General features: G+C 50.2%; 2 protein-coding genes across 11 annotated transcripts; both read right to left on the bottom strand.

Moving 5' to 3' along the window:
• Positions 1–3,064: 3,064 nt before the first annotated feature.
• UBAP1L (ubiquitin associated protein 1 like) lies at positions 3,065–19,304 on the bottom strand. 10 transcript variants are annotated; one of them, XM_026074166.1, is made up of 8 exons: positions 19,222–19,304; positions 18,352–18,436; positions 14,382–14,537; positions 13,990–14,148; positions 11,715–12,539; positions 9,557–9,766; positions 4,880–4,981; positions 3,065–4,054 (listed from the first exon to the last, which is right to left on the bottom strand). In XM_026074166.1, the coding sequence occupies exons 3-8, from the start codon at positions 14,511–14,513 to the stop codon at positions 3,920–3,922; spliced, it is 1,563 nt and encodes a 520-aa protein (XP_025929951.1). In that variant the 5' UTR covers positions 14,514–14,537; positions 18,352–18,436; positions 19,222–19,304; the 3' UTR covers positions 3,065–3,919. The 10 variants fall into 10 exon arrangements, 9 of the variants coding, with proteins under 9 accessions (XP_025929951.1, XP_025929996.1, XP_025929967.1 ...); XM_026074203.1 differs by lacking the exon at positions 3,065–4,054 and adding an exon at positions 9,331–9,471 and having other exon boundaries at positions 4,952–4,981; XM_026074211.1 differs by lacking the exon at positions 13,990–14,148.
• On the bottom strand, positions 18,902–22,332 carry PDCD7 (programmed cell death 7; the record flags this gene model as incomplete). Its single annotated transcript, XM_026073314.1, has 5 exons — positions 18,902–19,470; positions 19,872–19,959; positions 20,601–20,837; positions 21,206–21,344; positions 22,135–22,332. Coding segments are annotated over 5 exons (780 nt in total), but the record flags the coding sequence as incomplete, so codon positions are not given.
• Positions 22,333–22,334: the final 2 nt, after the last annotated feature.

Below are 22,334 nucleotides of genomic sequence, written 5' to 3'. Positions count from 1 at the left end.
GCCTGGGGTACGCACAACGACACGCCGGACGAACCCCGTGAGGTTAATCTGTGCCACAGATGCCAGCTGGTTGTTACTACGCTTGAAAAATGTTGTCCTGATGTCATCGCGGGTCATGCAAGGACAAGGTCTGTAAGACCAGGTCAAGGCAGCTCGAATTTGTCTCTCCCTGGCCCTGTTTCTTCGCTGACCTGAAGGTAACCATGCCCTCTGGGAACAAGCCWGCCCTGCTCAGCAACTAAAATATCTGCCCTGAAAACGTTTTATTCCRGGTGTAAATCCAAGAAGGATGCCCATTTTTGTGAGCCCCCCCCACTTGTTACATGCCCTGTCCCGGGACTCCCATGGTTTTTCCCTTCGTTGGCTCAGCTAAGCTCAGAAACGTCTTTGATTTCATTATATATAAATCTCTCTGTTCTGAAACGGAGCTTTGGGTGATACAAGGATGCTCAGGAGCAACCCAACAACTACTTACTGTGACAAGGCTGCACTTGAGCAGCGTTCTTATAATCCCATATGTTACCCAGCAAGTAGGTAAGGAGGAATCCGGAATAAGCCCTGCGCTGGTGCCCTGGGAAGCTGACATGTGGATGTGTGAGCTGTTAGCACAAATTCCAGCAAGTCAGATCCATGCTCCCTCTTGGATGAAACCAATTAACATTTTGTGCTGGCTTCTCCCTCCTAAAAGCAGCACACGCAAGGCGCTGTGTTTTAAACCATTTCAAGTTGAATAACCAGTTTAAACTTGCTGTTAAAACAAAGTTAAAATAATTACGTTGTTAAAATATTTCTGACAGGCTTCTGTAACTAAACCGAGGCAGTTTAACTTGGCAGGCTTTTCCATTCCTTCCAGCGCCGGAAAGACCAGGCAACGCAACCTCTACCCCCACCTCCATACCTTCTTTTCACTTCCTTTTTTCCACAGCTCACAGGTTTACAGAGGTATTTACTAATAAAATGCGAAAGGTTTTAAGATTTTAAGCGTAACTTGAGAGAAAAAGCGAGCCTTGGCAGTCCCTAGGGAGCGTGGCATGGATGCTCCCCAGGGACGGATAACTTGGTTACATCCCTCCGTGCAGAAAGCAATCCAGAACACAACCCAAGACGGAGCGAAGCCGCCGGGTTGGCTTCTCGCTGTCCTCACACCTCGGCTACACGAGACGCTTCAGCCGCACGGGGAGGAGAAGGGATATCGTTCTCACCTCTGCAAGCTGGGTGCGGGAAAAAACTACGAGCCAGGACCCGGCAAACCTCAGACCGGAGCGCACGTCCGTTCGGCCATTGCCCAGCGAGCGGGTGCAAGCCCACGCGTTTGATTTGCCGCTCCAGAATTCAGCRCTCACCACCAGGCATCGCTGGCACGGACACACCACCCTCATCTAGCCCTTTAAATCTTCGTGGCGTTGGCTTCGCCAAAGACTACAGTTAGAGGCGAAGCGATATATCTAATCATAGTTTAACCTTCTGCAAGTTTCTCTTTAAGGTGACATCATCCTGGCAAGGATGCGTGTAATGAAAAGCTCTCTGTAGAATGGACTTGCCTTATAAGGGCCGTATCAAAAATAAAAGCTTGTATAACCAAGCGAAATCTCCTGCAGGAAAAACAGGGATGTGAGCTGCAAGAAGAGCCTCGCGAGCTCCCCACGTACACCGAGAGCTCGCTGCGCAAACAGGCTCGATACAGCGTGTTCTGCGACTCGGAGAAGCAAGGCTTCCCTGCGTTTTCAGCCTGAAACCATAATTTGCTGCTTACGGTCCTCACTTGACGCAAGAAAGTCAAGCAAAACATGAACCTTCGTGAAATAAAGAGCAGGATCTGGCCGTTCCTGTCGCCTCGTGTCCCACTGGTTGCGTTTCCACTCCCAACACAACGTCCCACCTGCACCTTTGAGGCCTGTCACAATTCAGTTCACGTGGCACTTTCTGCCAGCAACAACTGTWGCCTGCAGTGGACTCATCTCCTGAGATCCTCCCCGCTTTCTCCAGCGAGCTAATGCATTCAAGACCATCTCCCGTGGTCTTCTTCATACCTCCAGGGCTCGAGGCGAAGCCTTGGTCCCAGCTCGCAGAGCTAGCTCGGGGGCTCCGCTGCGTGCACCAGGCAGTGCTGCGCCAGCCGTTCGCGGTGTGCACAGCCAAAAAGGAGGGCTGAAGATGAGCAAACGTCCTCAGCTGCAAAAAGGTCTCACTGGAATGGGCACTTCTGTGGGCACTGCAAAAAAGGTGAGGTTTCACAAAGGACATTGCAAAGAAAAGCCGGCCAGAAGAAGCAACAGAGCGTTCTGGAAACATGAGCTGCCCAAACAGCAGGAGCAAAGGCACCACGGGAGGTGGGACTGAGGCCGCCTCTCCAGGAAGCTCGCGCGGCCCTCCAGGCTGAGCGGCTTTCGCTGGCATTTTGGGACATTTCCATTTCCGCATTTAAACAACGTGTCAGATTCTGCAAATCTTCCTTACGTAGTAAAGTACCATACCTGAGCAAAATCTTCAGTGCTGGGCCAGAGCTTTTTAACGCTGGTGCTCCCMTTGCACCGCTGCCCTTCACCCTGCAGGTTTTCTCCCTCAGCAATACGGGGTGCCACACTTTTCTTTACAACTACGTTAAAGAAGGGCGAGTATAACGAGCCCTCGGATGTGGGCAAAGCAACTCCCTTCCGCACAGCTTCAAAAGGGAGAAACTCAGGACTCCTTGAGAGCTGCTCACACGGCGCAGGGCTCCGTATCTGCGGGAAGCAGCTCTCAGCGAGGAGTGTGCTGATATTGGTCTCGCAGGGTCCTCAGAAATTAGACTAAAATAGGGAAAAAAAGAAAAAAAAAGGATGAACGCCACCACGGAGGTGTATTCCTGCATCCCGGGGTTCGAAAGCTACTCATGGAAATGTGGGGAAGGAAGACGGATTGTTCTAACGCAATGGAAAAGCATTGGGCTAAGAGATCTGCTGGAAGGATGCAATGGAAAAACGGTAAACACTTTGCAACTAATTAAGAACCGTCTCTGCTAAATTGCGCCAGTTGGCATTTTCATACGAAAAGACACAATAAATACATTGAAGAGCCTCTCCAACAATCTTTACTCAAAGAAATTACATCTGTATCTAATTCAAAGGAAAATAATGTACTCTCATGTGAAGAAATTATCCATTGTTACATTGCCAAAGCCAGAGAAACATCTAGTAAGGTGCTTTGAATCTTGTGTTCTCTGTATTTCTGACACGTACAAAAATTCCCCCAGGCATCCAGATTTCCCTGATCTTGACATTTGTGCAGAACTCGATTTCGAGCCGCTGTCTCCACAGCTGAGGGGGGCATCCCCTGAATTTTCTCAATTTGGGCACGGAATAAAAGGCAGGTGGAGCAGAGCCGTTCCTCCATTTCTCCGTTCAGATTTCACAAAACYTCCAGAGCGCACACAGCATAAAACCTTGCACGAACCATTTCTCATTTTATTGGATAAACGTAACGTATTAGTAACCCAGAACAACGGCAGTCTGCTTTCTTTTCTTACCCTTCACTGAATTACGCATTCTTCTTAAGTTTCTAGTTTAAAAGGAGATGCTAAGGAGATMTGACTAGATCTTAATTATAATATTCAGACTGGCCTGAGTCAGTCATCTCCAGAAAGAAACAACTAACGTTGCTAGCAAAGTGTTTGGCTTTTATGATAACAACCTTTTCTGCTGATTCGGATAGATTTTAAGAATCTACGCTAGACTGTATTTGCGAGCACCGCAACGCAGAAACGAGCTACAGCAGCTTTGCTCCGYGTCACCCCAGAGGCGCGAGGAGCAGCCGGCGCTTCCAGCGTGTCGGCGGGGAGGCGCGCTGCCGGGGAGGACGGCGAGCCGCGCGGACGGAAGCGCGCCGAGGCGCCCGAGCCGGGACGTGACGCGACGCCGGGCCCGCAGCGGCGACCGGCCGGTCACTGCCTCTGCGTCACGAGCTCCTCCAGCGCCTTTTCCCTGTGGTTCTCGCAAAGCAGAAGGACCTCTTTGATTTCGTTCTGCTGGAAGCCCATGTCATGGAACTGAGCCAGCAGATGCAAGAACTCGGCTGCCTGCAAGGAGAAGAAGGAAGAGAAAGGAGCGATTTCATCATTGGCTTTTTAAGGCAAATTCACTGCAACGTTTCAGCGGAAATAGCCTTGTGCGACGGGGCTGCAGTAGGGCCGGATAACGCGGCAGGGGTGTATTACAGCGGAAGGGCACTGCCGAAACCCCTGCTGAAAGCCGACTGGCGAAGGGAAGACGTACAAGGGCTAGTTTCTAAAAGCGTTCCTTTACTTCAACTTTTTTTCATAAGAAATATTTAATAAAGTGAGGCTCTAACTTCCTTGCTCCTCATAAAATTAAATATGAATTCCAGTCAAGTGTTTGGGCGCATTACAAAACTATTACACGAAACTGGGGAGAGCCAGGAAACACAATCTGGAATTCATTTGTTCTGTTTTTTCCTCCCTTCCTCAAGCTGGGTCTCATTGCCACAACGTCCCACCTGGAGCCACGTTCTCAATAAACCGCCGTCTGCCTAAAAAAAACGAGGCACAGCCACTTTCCCCGTGCAGCGCTCCTATCCGGAGGCGAGCCGGGCAATCTTGGGTGCCGTGACAGTCGACATTGCATCAAAGAGCACCAGCCCAGATTTCATCAGCAGGAGGCACCTCCGTGTCCTCCCGCYGCGTGGGGAGCCCACGGGGCCGTGCAATGCCACCCCACGGCTTTGGGCCCGCGTATGCAGGTTCACCGCGCGCGCAGCAATGGGGTCTGCTCGTCCGGGAGGCTCCGGACCGCGTCCGGGGCGCACCGGTACGTGCAGCTTACTGGAAACAGGGTGCCRGGGGACGCAGCCCCAAAGGCTGGGCGCCGCGCCGGCCCGCTCTGACCTTTTTCTCCGAGTACTGGAACATCTCCATGGCCTCCTCCACCTGCCCCTCCTCGTAGCCCTGCTTCAGCAGCCGGTCGCAGGCACGGAGGTAGCCCAGGAACTGGAGGAGAAGACAGCGAGGGTTAACGCAAGCTCCGGGACGCGGGGGACGGATGCTGCGCCGGGACGCTTTCCTTGCGCCACCTCCGCGTGCAGAGCGCTGCGCAGGGCTTGGTGCCCCGCGGCTCCCGCAGCCGCCTCGGGGCCGGGTTTTAAGGGAGACGGGAAGGCTCCGGGCAGACCCGTCCTGCTCAGACGGCAGGACTCCCATGGCTTCGTGGGGGCAGGTAGCACCTCGGACCCCCCTGGCTCTCCCAGGGCGGGAACGGGAACAAAACCGAGGGAGGACGGGACGAAACCAAAAATATGAACGGTCTGAGATAAAAAGTAATGATCTAATGGTTAGTTGGAGTGTTTTTTTTCCCAAAAACGGAGCCCGCCTGGGTGAGCAGCCAGGTACGCCCTGACCCCTCGCCCGGGCTGTTGCCGGGCCGGCTTTGATGTGCGGAGCTCGGCCCCGGCGGGCTCGCTCCAGGACCCGAGCCCGGAGCCCACCCCCGGGGGAGGCCTGGCCGCTGTCGTTACTGAAAGCAAACAGTTATTTTTGGCTTTCCTCGTTGTTCTTGGAGTGCTGACAGCACAACTCCCAGCGGTATCTTTTAAATGCCGCAAGAATCATTCACTGTCCAAAAACATATGTGACAGACAATAATAAATGAACTATACAATAGCRGAAAGCAAATATCGCTGCTTGGAGAAATGGCTGCGGCCCCCCGGGTCTCCCTGAAGCCRCTCCGTTTCATCCAAGGGGGAACAGGTTCGTGCCGCCCCGGATCCGCAGCACTGTCCTAGCCAAGCAGAAAGATTCAGTAAAAGGCCATAAAGCGCTCAAAAAGTCCAAAAAAGTCCCGCAAAAGTTGGCTAAACAGCTATTTCTCCAGCAGCAGAGTAAGGAAGAAGTTTAAAAAAAATGTAAGCTTTAAAGAGCAGCTTGTTAACTCCAACATGAGTTATTCACTGGTCGTTTGCATTCACAACCTGCTTTTATTTCCCTCGTTACCTTACTAATTAAAACCCAGGATCACTGTCATTCTCTCGCCCTGCTTTAGCAGCAACAGCYGCTTTCCGTGTTTGCTGCCGAACGCGGACGATCTTGGCAATCTGACATTTTGTTCAAGCTGAGCATGAAATCCATGCTGTTGTCGACTCAACGGTTTTATTGTTTAGAAAAAAAAAAAAAAGTCCTCAAGACTAAACAAAAGCAGGTTTTTAAACACGACGACCTGCTAAGCTCTTGGGCTTAGCGTTGGGCTCATCTCCTGCTTGGGAAGGAGGAGGAACGTATCCGGCTCACCCTCGAAGGAATGTGCTTAAGGGCCAGCGAGTTACGTGCTCCGGTTTCCCGGGCAGGAGCGCTGGACGGGCAACGCCGGACGGGCACGCTCTGCCGCTGCGATGCGGGCCGCTCCGATACTGCCAGCTCGCAGCGCTTTTCCCCCCGCTCTGCATCTCGCAAGGAGGCAGCTTACAGCAGCTTCACAAACTGCTGGCGTATAACGTGACCTCGAGACTCTTCCCCGGCGGATCAGCAGCCTGCGAGTTCATCTCTTCCTTCAGTTGGTGCTACCCGACGTGATAACGCAGCAGTTTAGCTTTTCCCATCAAAGACAGGCTTGTGCAGTGAGTTAATCTCCTCTCAAGTGCTTTTTTTAAAGTTRTTTTCAAATCTTCCAGGTTCCCGGTACCACTTTGACTTCCAGCGGAAAGGTTTGTCTCTGTGAGGTCCCGGCTTCAGGTGCTCCGAGAACTGGCTGCTTAAGCAGGGCAGCGTTGGGTTTAACGCCCGTCATTTCACCGACCCCCTCGGCACGTGGTAATGACACCTGCCCGCAAGAACGGGGACGACTGAGAGGAGAAAAACCAGCAAAACCCACTGAAAACCCAAACGATGACTTCAGGCCAGGGACAGGTAAAGCCAGCGCTGAGAAGGTCCCCGGGGCGCTGAGCGTGCAGGGACAAGCGGCTCTCCGACGGGGCAGCGAGATCACAGCCAACGTGTGCTTTCCTCGCCCTGCTGCTAACGGGCCTGTTTAACTCACTGCCGCAAGCGCTGTCACCGAGGATGTAACGTCTGCAAACGGCGAAGAGGCTCGGGGAGTCACCGAGCTGGTGGGGACGGCTGATGAGAGGCTTGCAAGAAGCTCTGCAGATCTAGATGGCCGCTCAGGGGAAGCGAGCAGATTCGCGTGGAGGAGGAAACGCAGCAGGTCTCGTATTTTGCTGCGTTATCGACTCTGCAAGAAACTCCACGGACGTACAGAGAGAGACGGTTCGCAGCAGAGCGGGGCCAGGAGGCGGCTGATGCGGTGGGCTGTGTTCCTCAGTAACCCACCTTCATCCGAAGCATGTGCTGCCGGCTACGTGGGGAGAGAGCTGCTGAGTAGCTGTAGCCATCTGTCGTGTCTGATTTCACAGGCAGATCGAGAGCTCCCTGGATCAGCGATGCTCTTCCGTCCTCTGCTCCCGTAAGGCTTAGCCCTTGCCCGCGGCTGAGGCTCCTCATCCTCGCAGAGGAGCTCCTGCCGCACTGGGGAATGCTAGCCCCATCTGAGCCTTTCGGAGAGGTTCTTCCACCAAAACCGAGAAGGCGTTGTCTCTTTAAGGCAGAAGACTTCGAAAAGCTCCCTCTCTCCACCCGGGTGGGTTCTCTCAGTTTTACTTGACTTTGTGAAGAAATTGAGCAATTTTTGGCTACCATCTGGTGCCACAATCAATCTTCCTGTTTGAAGCTGTCATCGTCACACATTGAAACCCTGTGTGACACCAACGAGCAATGAAGAGCGTCCACGGCTCTTGTTTCTAAACTTTAGTTGAAACACATTTTCCAGGAAGGACTTAACCTAATTTGGTAGTTCTGTACTTGTAATAGAAGCCTCAAGAGCTAGGCCTTACATTTTATCTTGGTTTTATTGGGCTTAAAGGGGGGAGAGAGGAACTTCTGGTGAAGACTCYGGGATATAAGGTAGACTTCATAGCTCAGTGCATTAATCACCTCTCCAAGAGAATGGGATTCCCTGGATTTACACAGGAGGGAGCAGACTGCAGCCACTTCCGTCTTTAACAAGACGCACCGCTCCGGGCGATACACCTTCACATCAAAGACAGCCGTGGCTACAAGACACGCTTGCACGGCTCTCCACCAGGAGCGTGGGCTGCGCTCTGCCCATTTCCCTGTATCGGTGCAGACAGAAACCTTTACGAATCAAACAAACAAAGCTCCCTACTTTGGCTTTCAGCACCACTCGCCTCCAGTGAGAGCGGGGTCTGGGAAGGCTGGTCCAGCCCGGAGCAGGGTGGTATGTTGGGGACAACCCAGGACAGAGCCGGGAGCTGCACGATGCAGCGGAGCAGCTTCGTACGTGGACCAGGACACGTGCCAGGACCAGGCCTGGCGGATGTCCGTCTTACTAAGCCACAGCCAAGCTCTTCTCCCCCTGCAAGAGCGTAAATCCTGCACGCTGCTCCGCACGGTGCTGMGGCCGCCCCGGGAGAGAGGCTGTGCCGTATCCCAGGCAAGCGCCCGCCTGGCAGGACTGTTCCCTGCACCACCCCGGGAAAAGGGAGCTGCGAGCTCGAACCGTCTCTGCCTGCAGAGCCGCGACCCCCCGGCCGGGCTGTTTTATAAAAAGCAGCTTCCTCCCCCTCCTCTGCCAGCACGGCGACCCTGTTCGCGCTGCAACGCGCACTGCGCACGCCTGCGCTCACCGGCCCCATCGAGACAGAGGCGGCACCGCAGACGAACCCCGCTCGTCAGCGTCACCTGCTGCACRCACTCCCCCCTCACCCGAACGTTCCCCCACCCCGCTCTCCCCCCGCAGAAATCAGGCAGATGCAAAATCCAGCCCCGCCAGTCCCTCGTCTGGGACGAGCAAGCCCAGCCCCAGGTTTGCAAAGGCCGTTGGCTGCAGCCTGCTCATCCCTTAGAGGYGCTGCACACGCTGAGGCCACCCGGAGCGCAGGATATCCGTCCGGACAAGCAGAGAGCTCGGGCTCCATAGCAGGGGGCAAGGAGAGGCTACGTGTTAACTTTTCACAATAAATTCCAGGTTAGCATAAGGGCTCCCTCAGTAAAATAGCCCGTGACCCAAACGCACTGCTCGTGCGGATTCAGTGGTTGCTCCAAAGCAGGAATCTTGTGTTTTGGAGAGAGACCAGACAAATCTCGGAGGTATTTACACAGTCCCATTCTGACAGGATGAGCCATGGAAATAATCATATGAATCTAACAGCCGGAAAAAAAATGATGTGCAAAAAGTTTCCATATACGGGGGCAAAATTTGTGCTTCAGAAGGACACTAGGCTTTAAACAACAGATTTAAAGGATAATGTTACCCAGCCGTTATTACTCACTGAAAAGTTGAGCGCAACTCATTGCAGTTACATTACAGCAAAAGTGAAGACGTGTGATCTAATGAAAAACCCCGTTGACCAAGTTCTTATACCAAAGCGGGGAAAACTCTTCCATTTCCCCAAAGCAGCCAGAAGTCCATCCCGGGCAAAAAGAGAGTCGTTCACRGCTGTTCTTTACCGAGTGCTTTCCATAGCATTTCAGTAAAGCGACACCAGCTCCACCAACCTGGCTCAAACTCTGCTTTCCCGTCTTCTGGAGGGTGAGGATAGCTTTGTGGGCCGGATAGCCCAAGGCTATAACGGGCTCGATGAGGTCGCGCTCCTCCTGGCTCAGCGCCGAGAGCAGGTCGGCCGCCGAGTCCGGATGAGCTCTGTGGGAACCCGGCGGCCGGGCSGGCGCGGAGGCCGGCGGGAGGCAGGCGTAGGGGCTGAGGGACTGGAACACAAACAGAAAAACGGTACGTTCGCTAATTAGGACGCGGCCGCTTACGCGACGCCAGCGTTCAGCCCTAGGCGGAACCGTGCGGCGGATTCCTTTCCGCCTCTCTCCAGAGCGGCGAGGTGATTGCAGGCATTTAAAAGCATTGCTTCAGCATTTGCCATTTAGCGTAATTTCATTAGCTGGCACAAGAAGAGGAAAATTCCCATAAATGGAACAATCCCCTTTGGGTTTGGGTGTGCATGTGTGCGTCTGTCTAAATAAAGGATCATGTGTTAGCGAGCATGGATGTGACTCTCCCTGCTATACATCCTGTCCGTGCCTTTTTTCCCAAAAAAGGGGGTGACCTCCCTGAGAGCAGAACTTTTTGCGTTTCCCGAGCAGCCCGGTACAGACCGGGGTGATGACGCCTGCCGAGCAGAAACTTGGGAAAACCAAGATGTGCACTTCGCAAACAAAAACAAACAAAAGACTCCAAGTGGCTGTTACTGTATTTGGGGACATCTACCACGATTTATCCACAAGCTCTCTCTTCAGAGGAGAGCAGACTTAATTAAACCCAGGCCTAGCTACACATATAGATCAAAGGAAACAGCACTCACGGGTGTTTGTGCACTAAACTGATCAAAACCAGCTTCCTCTCCCTGGGAATCCCGTCCCTACCTCCAGCAGTAAATGCCATCCTTGTCCTCGGCTGGCCAAGCGAGGTGCAGCAGTGCCAGCCGGGAGGCGATGCAGTAGGTGGTCACCTTATGTCCTGTTTACGCTGTGATCTTTATGAGATATATCTTACTTTTACTTAAGTTTCTKYAATAAAACCTTCATCGTTCCTAGAAATTACCATGCAAGAAGAAGCCCTCGTCTCGGTTCGAGGCTTTAGCATTCAGTATGATGCATTTGGTGCAATAGCTGACCAGACTGGGGTGATGGATTAGTAATTAGTCGTAGCAGCTGTTCAGTGTACAAATACACATAGTATAATTAAGGAGCGGCTAAATGCCTACGTCTAATGCTACTACATATAAATAACACAGCCTTGCATGTGTCTGATGGTTTTAATTGCAGATCTGAAGTAATTCATCTTGTAAATCTCTCAAGGATCTGGACGAAACGTGATGTTTTACAACACTGCACGATTCAAACTTAAGACAACAGAATGCAATATTTACTCCATCATTTCACACCACTGTCTCTATGGTTAAATGATCAGTATTTATAGTAGGACTATGAAGTCTAAGACTTCCTAGGCTTTTCTTAAAAGACAAACAGGATTTGCAACAGAAAGGGCTGCCAGAGTTGCACGACAAGAAAGGCGAAGGGGCCCTTTCGAGCTATAAAACAGCGAGCGTGGGGAACGTTTAATCTGAACAGCAGAGGCAGAGAGACCTAGGGAAGAAGGGCGAGCAGAAATAACCCCATTTTTGTGTCTGTTCAAACCCTGGTTTCTCTTCTGGGACCCTCAGGAGGAGCAGCTGTGATGGTTATAGGAAGGCACAAACTCCATTTATATGTGATAGGGGGAAAAAATGGAGAGGGAAGAGGGAGCAAAGCTTATTTCACTTTTTTTTTTTTTAATGTTTCCATTGAAAAGCGAATAAATCATTTTGCTTGCTAGGGGGGGAAAAAAGGTGGTTTTGATTAGGGCAAATACACTTTTTGATGATGACGGAAGCTTTCTCACAAAAAAAAAGTATTTTTAAAACATTATGGCAAAAAAGCCTGATTCAGTTCTTAGGAAAACTCGCCAGACGTTTCTCATCGGTTTAGTGCTCGCGCAGAGCCCTTTCGGTCCTGCTTTGCTACGCAGGACTCRGCAAGCAGGATAAAACTTTTGCTCCGTGCGATGCTTTGCTTCCTCCCTCCGCTCCCCTCCCACGGCTGCATAAGCTCGTTTGACTTCCGCAGGCAGCAGCAAGCAAAGGGATACGCGAGCAAAATATCTCACCGCGACGGTGGGCTTATGCTTTCTTATCGGCGGTATCGACGCAGCAGAGGACGGTGCCGGGGGACCGCAGCAAGGAGGAGCAGGAGGAACCGGCGTCAGGATCGCCGGCCGGGCGGCGTCGGAGGCAAACCAGTATTTAAGGTTCCTGTTAGTCCGGGGACGCTGGTGGAGGGACGACAGCGCGAAGGCCTGTTTCTTCTCCGCGTAGGCTCTATTCAAAGGATGCACCAAAGCAGCCAGCTTCCTCCGGGCTCCTTCCAGCTCGTTCTTCATGTTGTTGAATATAACCGTGGACCTTCTCTGCCTGGCCGGGTCTGGGCTTGCCGGCTTGCGGTAGCCGTTCTCCGACGTGGGCTCCAGCAAGCCCGGCGACGTCTTGGGCCTGGCCTGGTGCAGCCCGGCGCGAGAAGCCACAGCTCTGCCCACCTTTTTCCTTCGAGCTTTCTCTTCTCTGTCGTTTTCTTCCCAGGAGGTGGAGGAATACTCGTCATCCTCGAAGTACCCTTCCTCATYGGAGGGCCAGGCCTCACTCTCCGTGTCGGAGAGGGCGCTCCGGCTCTTGGCGTGCCCGCGACCCTCCGCAGCGGCGCTTAGGCTCACGCACCTCCGCACGGGGCAGGCGCCGGCCCCGCCGTCCTTGGCTCTCCCCACCGCTGCCTCCTTGCTCTCCACGCTGGCACCGTAGCTGTCCTTGGGGTCCACCAGGAGCAGCCAGCACGGGGGAGCCGTGGGGACAACCTCGGAGGTGGCCCGGCGGCAGGAGGTTTGCTGCTGAGAAGCAGCCTCGATCCAGTAAAGCACCTTCCTTTCCAGCGAGAAGTCGTGCTGCGGAGTAGCAACAAGCAGTTATTCGGGGCGCCTGAAGCCAAGGCGCCTGGCGGGCGGTCGAACGCCCATGCGGCAAAGCAAACGCTTCRCGCCCGGCGCGTTAAAGGCTGCGCYGATCCGAGAYGCGCTCCCGTTTACCCGAACATCAGGACTACGCGYGCCAGGAYGGCCAGAGTGGCCAGCGCTAGCTGCATCCTTAGAGGCAGCCCCAACTTTTGCACTTGGAAAAAGCTGCCTACACGGTTATTACTGTTTTCAGTCCCGCTTAGAATCCTGCTCTGAGGTGTTTTGCGTCACCTTTACGGCTGGTGGGACAAGAGCAGTGAGCAGAGGGTCCTGCCAGCCGGCACCTCTCCACCTGGATCCCAGCTGCACGGGCGGCACCGCACCAAGTCACCCGCTGAGGGACGTCCCCGGCGCACGGAGCGGCACAGGGGAAGGCGCCTTCGGAGCCGGGCTCGTTTGCGAGCCCCCGTTAGCGGCACACGGGCTGGCACCCGCCCCCTCCTTGCCTGCGACCCYGCGCGCCGCGCCGGGCAGAGCTGCTTCTGGCACCTCGACAGGTCACAGGACGGAGGAGCCATTTCCACATCCTCTGCCTTAAAATATAAATATGTTTGTGACTTAAATCCAAGGGCTTCCTGGAAAAAACGAGTCTCGTGTGTCCCAGCGCTCTCCAAACAAGGTCTCCCTGGCCTGGCACAYGAGTACATTCACAGGACAGGAATGCTGTTTTTGCTGCTCTACACCCCAGGGCAGAGAACTTGTCGGCTGCGGCAAGAAACGGACCCAAACCGATCTCCCCGACGAAAACACCACCGCGTGCTTAGAGAAAGGCCGCTCCGGACTGCCGCTGCCCAGCGGGCGACGGTCTCCGGCGAGGAGCACGGACACGTCGCTGCCCGGCGCCAAAGCCGAGGGCTGGGACTCGCCGGGGCGAGCGGGGACGCGCACCGCTGCCGGCAACCCAGCCCCGGCCTCCGYGCAGAGGGCCAAAGCGGGCGCGCGAGCGTTTCCTCCGGAGAAGTCCCCAAAGCGTCCGCGCGGCAAGCGTCGCGTTAAACGTGCGCTGGGCGTTTGGGATCCGTCGGGCAGGAGCAAGCAAAGAGCTGCTGCCGCCTCCACAACCGACTTCCCAAGAGCGAAGCGCGCTGACCCCACCTACGGGCGAGACTCCTTAAGGCACGGCCCAACACACCAAGCAAATCTGGAATCGCAGCGGAATGAAACCGTGCTGGTGTTACCTGTAACCTAGAGAGCCGACTCCAAATGTTCAGTGTAAATATTAAAGGAAAGGGTTCAACCCCCTTCTGGAGCACGAGGAGCTCCATCGGATTTCTACGCTGGGGCTGAATATTGCTGAGAAAGCCCTTACAGCACCAGCGCACATTCAAAACCAGCGTAGGACCGAACCATGAGGCAGCTCACAAAACGTCAGAGGACGCACAGTGCCAGCACAGGTGGTGTCACCTGGTCCCATCTCGCACAGAGCCAGTGGTGACCCTCCACTGCAGAAGACTCCCAGAGCAGGGCCTGAAGCTTGTCCTTCACGAGGCCTCCCGAAGAAAATACCATCCTGCAACTCTCCATTCATCCAATCTTCATGCTTGGGTGAGATTAAAAAAAAATGAACCCAAACCAACCCCTTCCTCACACCCACCACCGCAAATCCTCCTCACCTCCGCCCACCCTTACTAAAAACAGCCAATGAAGAGGACAACGATTTCAAGGAGAGGTCCTCCTTCTCCTCTTTAGCAAAGAAAAAAGAATATTGCTGAATTCCCTTTAACATCCCATGGGAACGGACCCGCACGCGGCTCTCGGAAGGGGCCGGCTTACCATGGTGCTCACGAGGAGCTCGGCGCAGTCAGGAACGTCGATGGCCGGCGTGCTAATTAAAGCACTTTCTCTCGCCGAGTCGCCTTCCAAGCTCCTGACCGTTCTGAACGGTACTTCATCCAGGTAGCTCATTCCTGCTGCTCGGTATTTTGCTGTCTGAGGAAGGAAGAAAACAAAAACATAAAAGGAAGGGCTGGAGCCTGACTGAACCAGCACGGGAGCGACGCTGCGCTGGCCTAATCCCAACGAAGGTGGGTGAGAGGAGAGAAGAACGATGTGTTTCGAGCGAAAGGAACAGAGCTTTTCACACCCGGCTTATCAGCGGGAGGCACTGCCCTGCCAGCCTAGCAAAGAGCAGGTGGCGCGCCAGGCCCAGACTTGCAAAATCTTAATTAGTAATAGATATCAGGAAGATTTAAGAACGATCCGAGCAGAAACGGTGTCCAAGGAGGACACTTGCCAGGGCCCCGCTCTTCACACCACTTCAGCGTGACCACGGGCTCAGAGAAGACGACGGTGCTGCAAACCCAGACGGGTCGGCATAGGCAGCCTAAGAGGAAGCACGCGTGCCACCCGGGAGGAACCTCCCCGTGGGCTGAGCCGTCCGGTGGGCCGCCAGCAGGCCGCTATCCGTCCCGCGGAGCCGCCCGGCTGCTCCAGCCGACGGCTTCTCCCCAGACGCCGCAGCAGCTTCCCGAGGAAGCAAGGGAACGAGGAAGCTGCAGCTGCACTTCGCCTTATCTTCTGCCCGCAGTGGGGTGAACGATTACCGTTGCACCCCAGACGTGGCCAAGCCAGAGCTCACGTGACTTATTTTCCTAAACGCAGAACTATAGAAGGACCTACGCTTTATTCTTGCCTATTTTTTCACTTCAGTAACTTCTTCAAAGATTCATTTTGGTGCATCAGGCAAGCCACAGTGTTAGAGGGATGTTGAATGAGCCACTTTAAGGCCAGATTAGCTTTTAAGAACCATCTAGTCATTTTAAGTGTGCTGATGTTTTTTAGATTAGGAATGGCAGTGGAGAGAAAAACTTCTGGAAATAGTGGCATGGAAAATATTACTGCAATAATATAGCCATCAGTTCTGTACAAATGACTCAATTTAGTAAAAAATAAAAAATAAGCCACTACTTGTTGCATGAGGTCCCGAATCCCCCGCTTCCCAGGGATGACAGCATGCAAAATAGTTTCCTTTATACAATGTTGACTGGCAAAACCTGATGGTAAGTCTTCCAACAAGTTGTGGAATCTAAAGTCTGTGCCTATTTTAAAAAATTTCCAAAGCAGCAGTCCTCAACAGTCTTTCTGAAGACACAAAAAGTAAATATTTGGCATTACATCAGTATCCACAGAAGTGCTTTCCCTATTTTTTTTTTTCTTTTAAAAAGAAATGGCTCCTATGCTAGTGAGGATAAACACTCCAAAAAAGAAAAGCAGCAGAATGTATGCACAGGACAAAAAGCTGCCCATTAGGTTAATCTGAAAATAAGGATCTAAAACGGGAAACTGCATTTGAGACACTCCATTGCTTACATTCGGAAAGAATGCAACAAGCGCCTCCTAGACTGCAAATTGACAGCGCCGCACACAATCGCTCGGTGCAACTCAGTTGCTCTTACTGAATTCACAAAAGAGTTGTCACTCAGCTGCTTACGCCAGGATCACTTAATGCCCAGGGCTGCAGCGCAGCCAGAGACGATAACCCGCTTTGCTAGGCCTGCACGTGTGCTTTGGCTAACGCGTTACGCACGCAACGTGCCCGAGTCCTACGCAGGCCGAGGCCATCTGCTTTCAGACGTAAGAGGGCTCAGCGTAAGCTGCAATCCACGTAAGTACCGAGCAAGAAAACGCGTGAAAACATCCACAGTCGAGGCCACGCTCCCCCCGCTCTCTCTAGCTCGTTAAAGTCACCGTGCAGGCGCTGCCTGCAAGAGGAAAAGCYCGTTCGCGTAGTTCAGGGTATAAAGTGACTAACACCTCTCCGCAGCTGTGCAGCATCTATCATTGCCAACGGTCATCAGGTGCAACGGAAAGCAGGACCTTGTTGTCCGTCCCCTAAAACAGAGTTACTTGTTTTCAAATGGGACTTTAAGGGATGAAGACAGGTAGCAGTGAATATATCTGAAGCCACTACGAGGCAAATACAAAAGCTGGTGTTGACAGATCTGAAATCCGTGTTATACTGAAGTTTCCAAAAGGCACAGGCTTGTTTACAGACAGAAAGCCGTGCTTTCTTTAGAGTCCAATGTCAACAGAGTTAAACCCACATCAAAGTCCAGCTGTCCCCTGCAGAGACAGAATAACCTATACCTCAGTAACTTCAGCTGCCGTTTAGTTATTGTACYGTATTATCATACTGTATTTCATCGTATAAATATCGTGGTTAAAAAAGGCTCCCACAAACATTCATTCCCAAAGCAGCTATTTAGAAAAAAAAAAAATACATTGAGGTGAGGAGTTATGGCTATGGTAATGCTCTTAGTCGAGAATAAGAGGGTCACTGGTAAACCCTTACACYGAAAAGCAACTTCTACAAGCGTTCTGACCTCATCTGCTCGGTTACTGTTTCACACCAGCCCTCACTAACGTCACTGTAAAGATACAGGCTGACAAGCACACARACATGCATCAGGAACGGGGTATGCCCTACAAGCATAAAAACCTGAATTACACTGGGACAAGTGAAGGGAGAGGATGCAAATGAGTCTTGGAAACCCCTATCAACCCCTTCTTGTCTTTTGGGTTACAGTATTTTTTAAAACTTAAAATAGTAGGAAGTATTTTACTATACTTGGACAAATTTGAATGTTAAGGTAAATATTAAATTAGAATACAAGTTTTTAAATAATCAGTATACCATCTCACACATTTTTTCAGCTGTGATTTTAAACATTCCTCTTTCTTCTGCGGCTTCAACATCTTACCAAAAATATAAAACATTTTAATGCAAAAGTCATTAGACAGCAGCAAATATTTAGAATAAACCACATAAAACCTGTGAGTTAAATGTAGCTAAAGCTAAATTCACATCAGTAGCTGGCATTTTCAAGTCTTATTAACAATATAAGGTTATCCTTACCTTCAGATGCTGTCATGCACCTTTTTTCACAGGGTAGAGCAGCGCTGCTTTGCCACTGCTTAGTTCTTTAAACTCTTGCACAGTCAAACAAGCATCTGACTTACATTTCTGCAGTTTTAAGATTATAGGAGCTTAAGTAGTTAGCCTGTCTCATCAGACACGCTGACGGGATAAGCAGCCTAACTATTTAAGCAGGGCATCCTCTGGTCACCAAGCTTCCTGCATCGAAAGTGTTGCTTCTGCAATTGTTTTTGCACTATTTGAACTTTTGCTATTCATCAGGTAAGACCTGATCTAGTCATAAATGTCTTAGGGTACCAAAAAGCTAAAGAGCTGGGATAGGAATGGGAAGAACGTAGAGACAAGCAAACCAGAACCCCTGTCTTTAAATACTTCACAGTAAGTTGTATTTTGCGGTGCTTATAGGTAGGCAACACAACACGGGAGCAAGAACTGCACACTTCTGCATTCTCATACAGATCCTAATTCTTTCAGAAACGACTAGCTAGTGTGCTCTTACTAAGAGAAACCAATGCAAAGGTTCGGCCAAGAAACCGTGAGCATCACGTACAAAGCGCAAGTTAAAGGTGCTGAACCGATCAGCTCAGACTAGGCAACCAGGCGCTGCCGCCTCAGCGAATTACACAACGTCGCAACGCGAAGAGGTAAGGAGTGGGAAAGATTCAATCCTTTCCCACACATTAGGGCTAAGCTAGAAGAATGACTGCATCTCTGGAAAAATTCCACTGCAATCTATCTGCATAGACAAAAAAAGCCCCCAAACCATATGGCCCATCACTGTTTTAGGCAAGCTGGCCAGAACATGGAAGGCTTTGAAACCAGAACCCTCTGACGCCTGGTGAGAGGTAGAAGTCCCTCCGCACAAACCTTTTGCCCGCAGCTCTCCCGACAGTATGGGTCATGTTTGATGCCAAGTACTAAAACAAATTTCTCCCTTGGACCAAAGATGCTTCTAACAAAACAAAACAAAAAAAATCAATTTTTCTCTATTTATTCAGTACCAAAAAAAAAAAAAAACAACTTACAAAAACCAGAGCTGCATTTTTAAATCAAGTATAAATGATCTCCCCTATAGAAAAATGACTATATTATATATTACATATATTAGACATAAGTATTATATATAGGCAAAAACAATTAGAATAAGTTAGATTTCAGCTTTTGCACTTTTTTTTCCAAGCAGGCTTATTTATCAAATTTATATATATATTCACATGACTATCTGACCTATTTCAGCATGAGAGGAAATTTTTTCCATCTTGTGGTACCAGTTTTAGCCCACAAAAGCAAAATGTCAACAGCTGATAACAATCAAGCTTTAAAAACAAAACAAAACTAAGTCTTGTTTGTATTTTAAGGATTTGTTTCAACTTGTAATATGTTCCTTCCTACTCACAAAAATACAGAAATTATTCTGACAGTGATGCTTGACATGCTTCATTTAATAAGCAAAATATTGTTCTTATTAATGTTTTTTTTTTTCTTCTGGAGATTTCGTAATCTTGATTTAGGCTTATAAAAATAAAAGTGACTAAAAATAGCATGCTAACATTGGTACAAATAACTTTGTCAGCAATGTTACTTTATTAAGACTGAGAGCTGTTAGCAAAACTCATAGTTGGATTACAATTCCATACCACAAGATGTCTAACAACTTCGTACTTGCTTAGGTATTTCCCGGCAGATTCAGAAGGCAAAAACATCTCTTTAATGGTTTTATTCAAGGAATTCCAGTACCTGGCTACATGCTAACAACCAGAAACGGGACCCAAGGATGTTACTTCTTCTTTGGACCCTCTTTCCTCTCRCACGTACACACACAACTATAATAGAACATTGCTTCAATGTTAAAACGATTCAGTGATAAGTTATCTGACAGCAGTGGCCCAAGTGTCATTCGTAGGGAGACTCGGAAGAACCCATCCTGGAGGGATGCAGCTTCCTTCAGGGTGATCAGCTGGCACCAAGTACTGATCCCATTCGTGCCTTTAACAGAAAGAGTGTTGTTTGAGAGGATATCCATTCCAACTCACCTTTGTAAATAAGATTTATTATACCCACATACATATTTCTTCATACTGATCAACACACAAATCCACTGTAAACTGTACTCTAAAACATTTCTCCAAAGCACAAATGCGAAAATTAAATACAGAGTCACAGGAAATATATGGTGATACAGAGAAGTGCACTCTGCCTCACAGTGGGGTCTGCTGGATACAACTTTATCGAGCTAGAAGCAGAGTATACTTAGCTGAAAAAACAGGAAAAGAATGCATCACATATAACTATATTTGGAAGTTAAGGAACTAAAAGGACTATAATTTTACAATCTCAACAGACAATAGTTGTCACCTCAGATAATGAAATATTTTGTTTGTTTTTACCTGATCTGGATTAGAGCTGGTACAGAATGCTCAGCTTGTAAGTAATATTCTCTGAAGGGTTGCAACAGATGGGTCAGAGGAAATTCATCTGTTAAAACACATACACAGAAATTGTTCAGTAATAGAGACTTCCAATTCTAGTAAGTCTTAGAAGCCCAAAACATGCCAACTCATATGCCACTCCCCAGCTAAAACTTAAAACTGTTCTCCTATATAATATATAAACAATTATTTACATGTTTTGCACATCATTATCAGTACTGCTGTAGAGAAGTCAAGAGTAATACTTGACTTCAAGTCAAGAGTTTTTCTGCCTTTATCCTCTAAAAGAGGTGAACATACGGATACTGAATCTTTACAGATTACCCAGGTCACACTTCTTGAATCACCAGAATAAAGCATCTATTGGGTGTCTGAAGTCTATCTATTCTGTTTATTCCAAATTCAGCTTAATCTGCAATCTCTTCTTGCAAAAAATTATGAAACCAGCCCGAAGTAGTATTGATATACTGCAGTCTATACTGAATAGCTAGCAGTTCTTCTTACATCACATTTAATAACTTGTTAAAAGCAGTTAAACTCTTTCACTATGTTTATCTTATCTTTTCCTCAGAATATAAGTTATTCCAGCAGATGACTTCTTTCTCCTCTAATTCATGTCTGCATTTTAACTTTACCTCCTAAAAGGTGAAAAAAATAAGAACAGTTAACTCAACATGCAGAATTTACCTGGATCCCCAAACAGTCTGGAATCAATTTCACGTTTTTGCTGTAGAAGTTTTTCCCTTTCCTTCTTCTGTTTCTTCTCCATTTCTCTCTTCCTTTCTTCCTCCTGTTCTCCCTCCAACATAACTCTTAATGCCCGCTCTTCAGCTTCATACAGTTCCGTACGATTTTTGAGTAATGTTCTGAGACTCTCCACTTGGTTTTCAAATGCTTCATCCGCTGAGGGAGGTGGACAAACACCTAAACAGAAAGAGAATTAAGCTGGAATTTTTAAAATTCAGAAGGAGCTTTCTTACCAGACTTAAGAGCGCAGTTTGCAAAATCTCAAATGAACATAAGCCTAACCTCGCTAAGAACGATCTTGCTGTAAAATGTCTTTTATCAAGAAAGAGCTTGGAAACCAAGGAACACAACCATCGTATTCTCTTTGTTATCCAGATCTTTTATAGCTATCTTTGCATAATAATGTAATGAAAATCACTAATAAAAAAGCAGTTGCTTTCAAGCTGCACCTTGCTAGTCAGTGCAGAGGTTAAGATATTCTGCACACACACCCCATTATTTCCTGTGGGTTTGCATAAAAGGTTCGTTAACATCTCATAATTTACCTTTCCTTCCAGCAGCCTCTTTTCTCAGTTTCCTAAGCTTTTCTAAAGCACGCAGGATGTCTACCATTCTCTTTGTATCAGCTTGTTTCTTCCTTACTTCAGATAAGACACTGTCAGCAGCAGCTTTAAGTTCCCGTTCCTGTGAGGGAAAGAAAAAAAAAAAATCAGAAAGGATGCATGAAGTAGCCCATGAAGACAAGAATGAAATGGGATTTTCAGAAAGATTAGGGAAGCATGAGTGATCCAAAGTGACTTCCTATAGTAGCACAGCCATAGCAAAGAAGTCAATCATCCATCATTTGGACTTTTTACAGAAAAGGTAAGACATGACAGAGGAACTTCAGAAACAAAAAAATAGAACAGAGGAATGCGGAGCAATGCAAAACTCCGGGCCAAAACAGCTGTGGAATTCACAAAGCCGTATGACCTTTAACTACAGAAAGTTGGGAAAATGTACGATATACAGAGACCGTCCTGATTGCAGCACTCTGTGACTAAGGATCATTAGCCTGCAACTAAATAGCATTAAGACGGCATGGCCTGAGCACAGGAGCTCTGCCACGACGGCTCTCTCGTGCCAGCCCGCACAGAGGCCTCTAAAGCCCTTCTCGCCAAAGCCAAAAACGCCCCCACATTAGACAACGTTACGCCCAGCTGTGGAAGGGCAGCAGGCAAACGAGCAGCTTTACGGGGACGAGGCGAGGTGGCGAGGCAGGCCGCTCGCGCAGTGGCGGGGTCAGCAGCGGGCACAGCCAACGCTCCGGCGACTGAGAGCGTYGAAGCGCTCGACACGGCCCCATCCAGGCCGGGAGGCCACGGTGACGGAGCCAAACCGTCCGCGGGGCCTCGCCACGAACGGGAAGGGGACGCAGGCCTCGGAAGCCGGCGCCAGAGCGGGGGYGCGAGGGCGCAGGCGGGCGCCGCCGTACCCGGTTCTTCTCCTCCACCTCGTGGACGCGCTTGGCCCGCCACCGGTCGATGGCGGCCTCCCGCTCGGCGGCCCGGGCCGCCTCCTCCTCCCGGGCCGCGCGGGCTTCGCGCCTCCTCTGCTGCAGGCGCAGCCGCTTCTTGCGCGCCCGCTCGGCCTTGCGGCGCAGCGCCTCCAAGCAGCCGGGCTGCCGCAGCGGCC

Source organism: Apteryx rowi, unplaced genomic scaffold (genome assembly GCF_003343035.1).
Source record: "Apteryx rowi isolate R43461 unplaced genomic scaffold, aptRow1 scaffold_11, whole genome shotgun sequence".
NCBI lineage: Eukaryota > Metazoa > Chordata > Aves > Apterygiformes > Apterygidae > Apteryx > Apteryx rowi.
The sequence above is the reverse complement of the archived record's forward strand: the minus strand, read 5'-3'. Positions and strand labels throughout refer to the sequence as shown.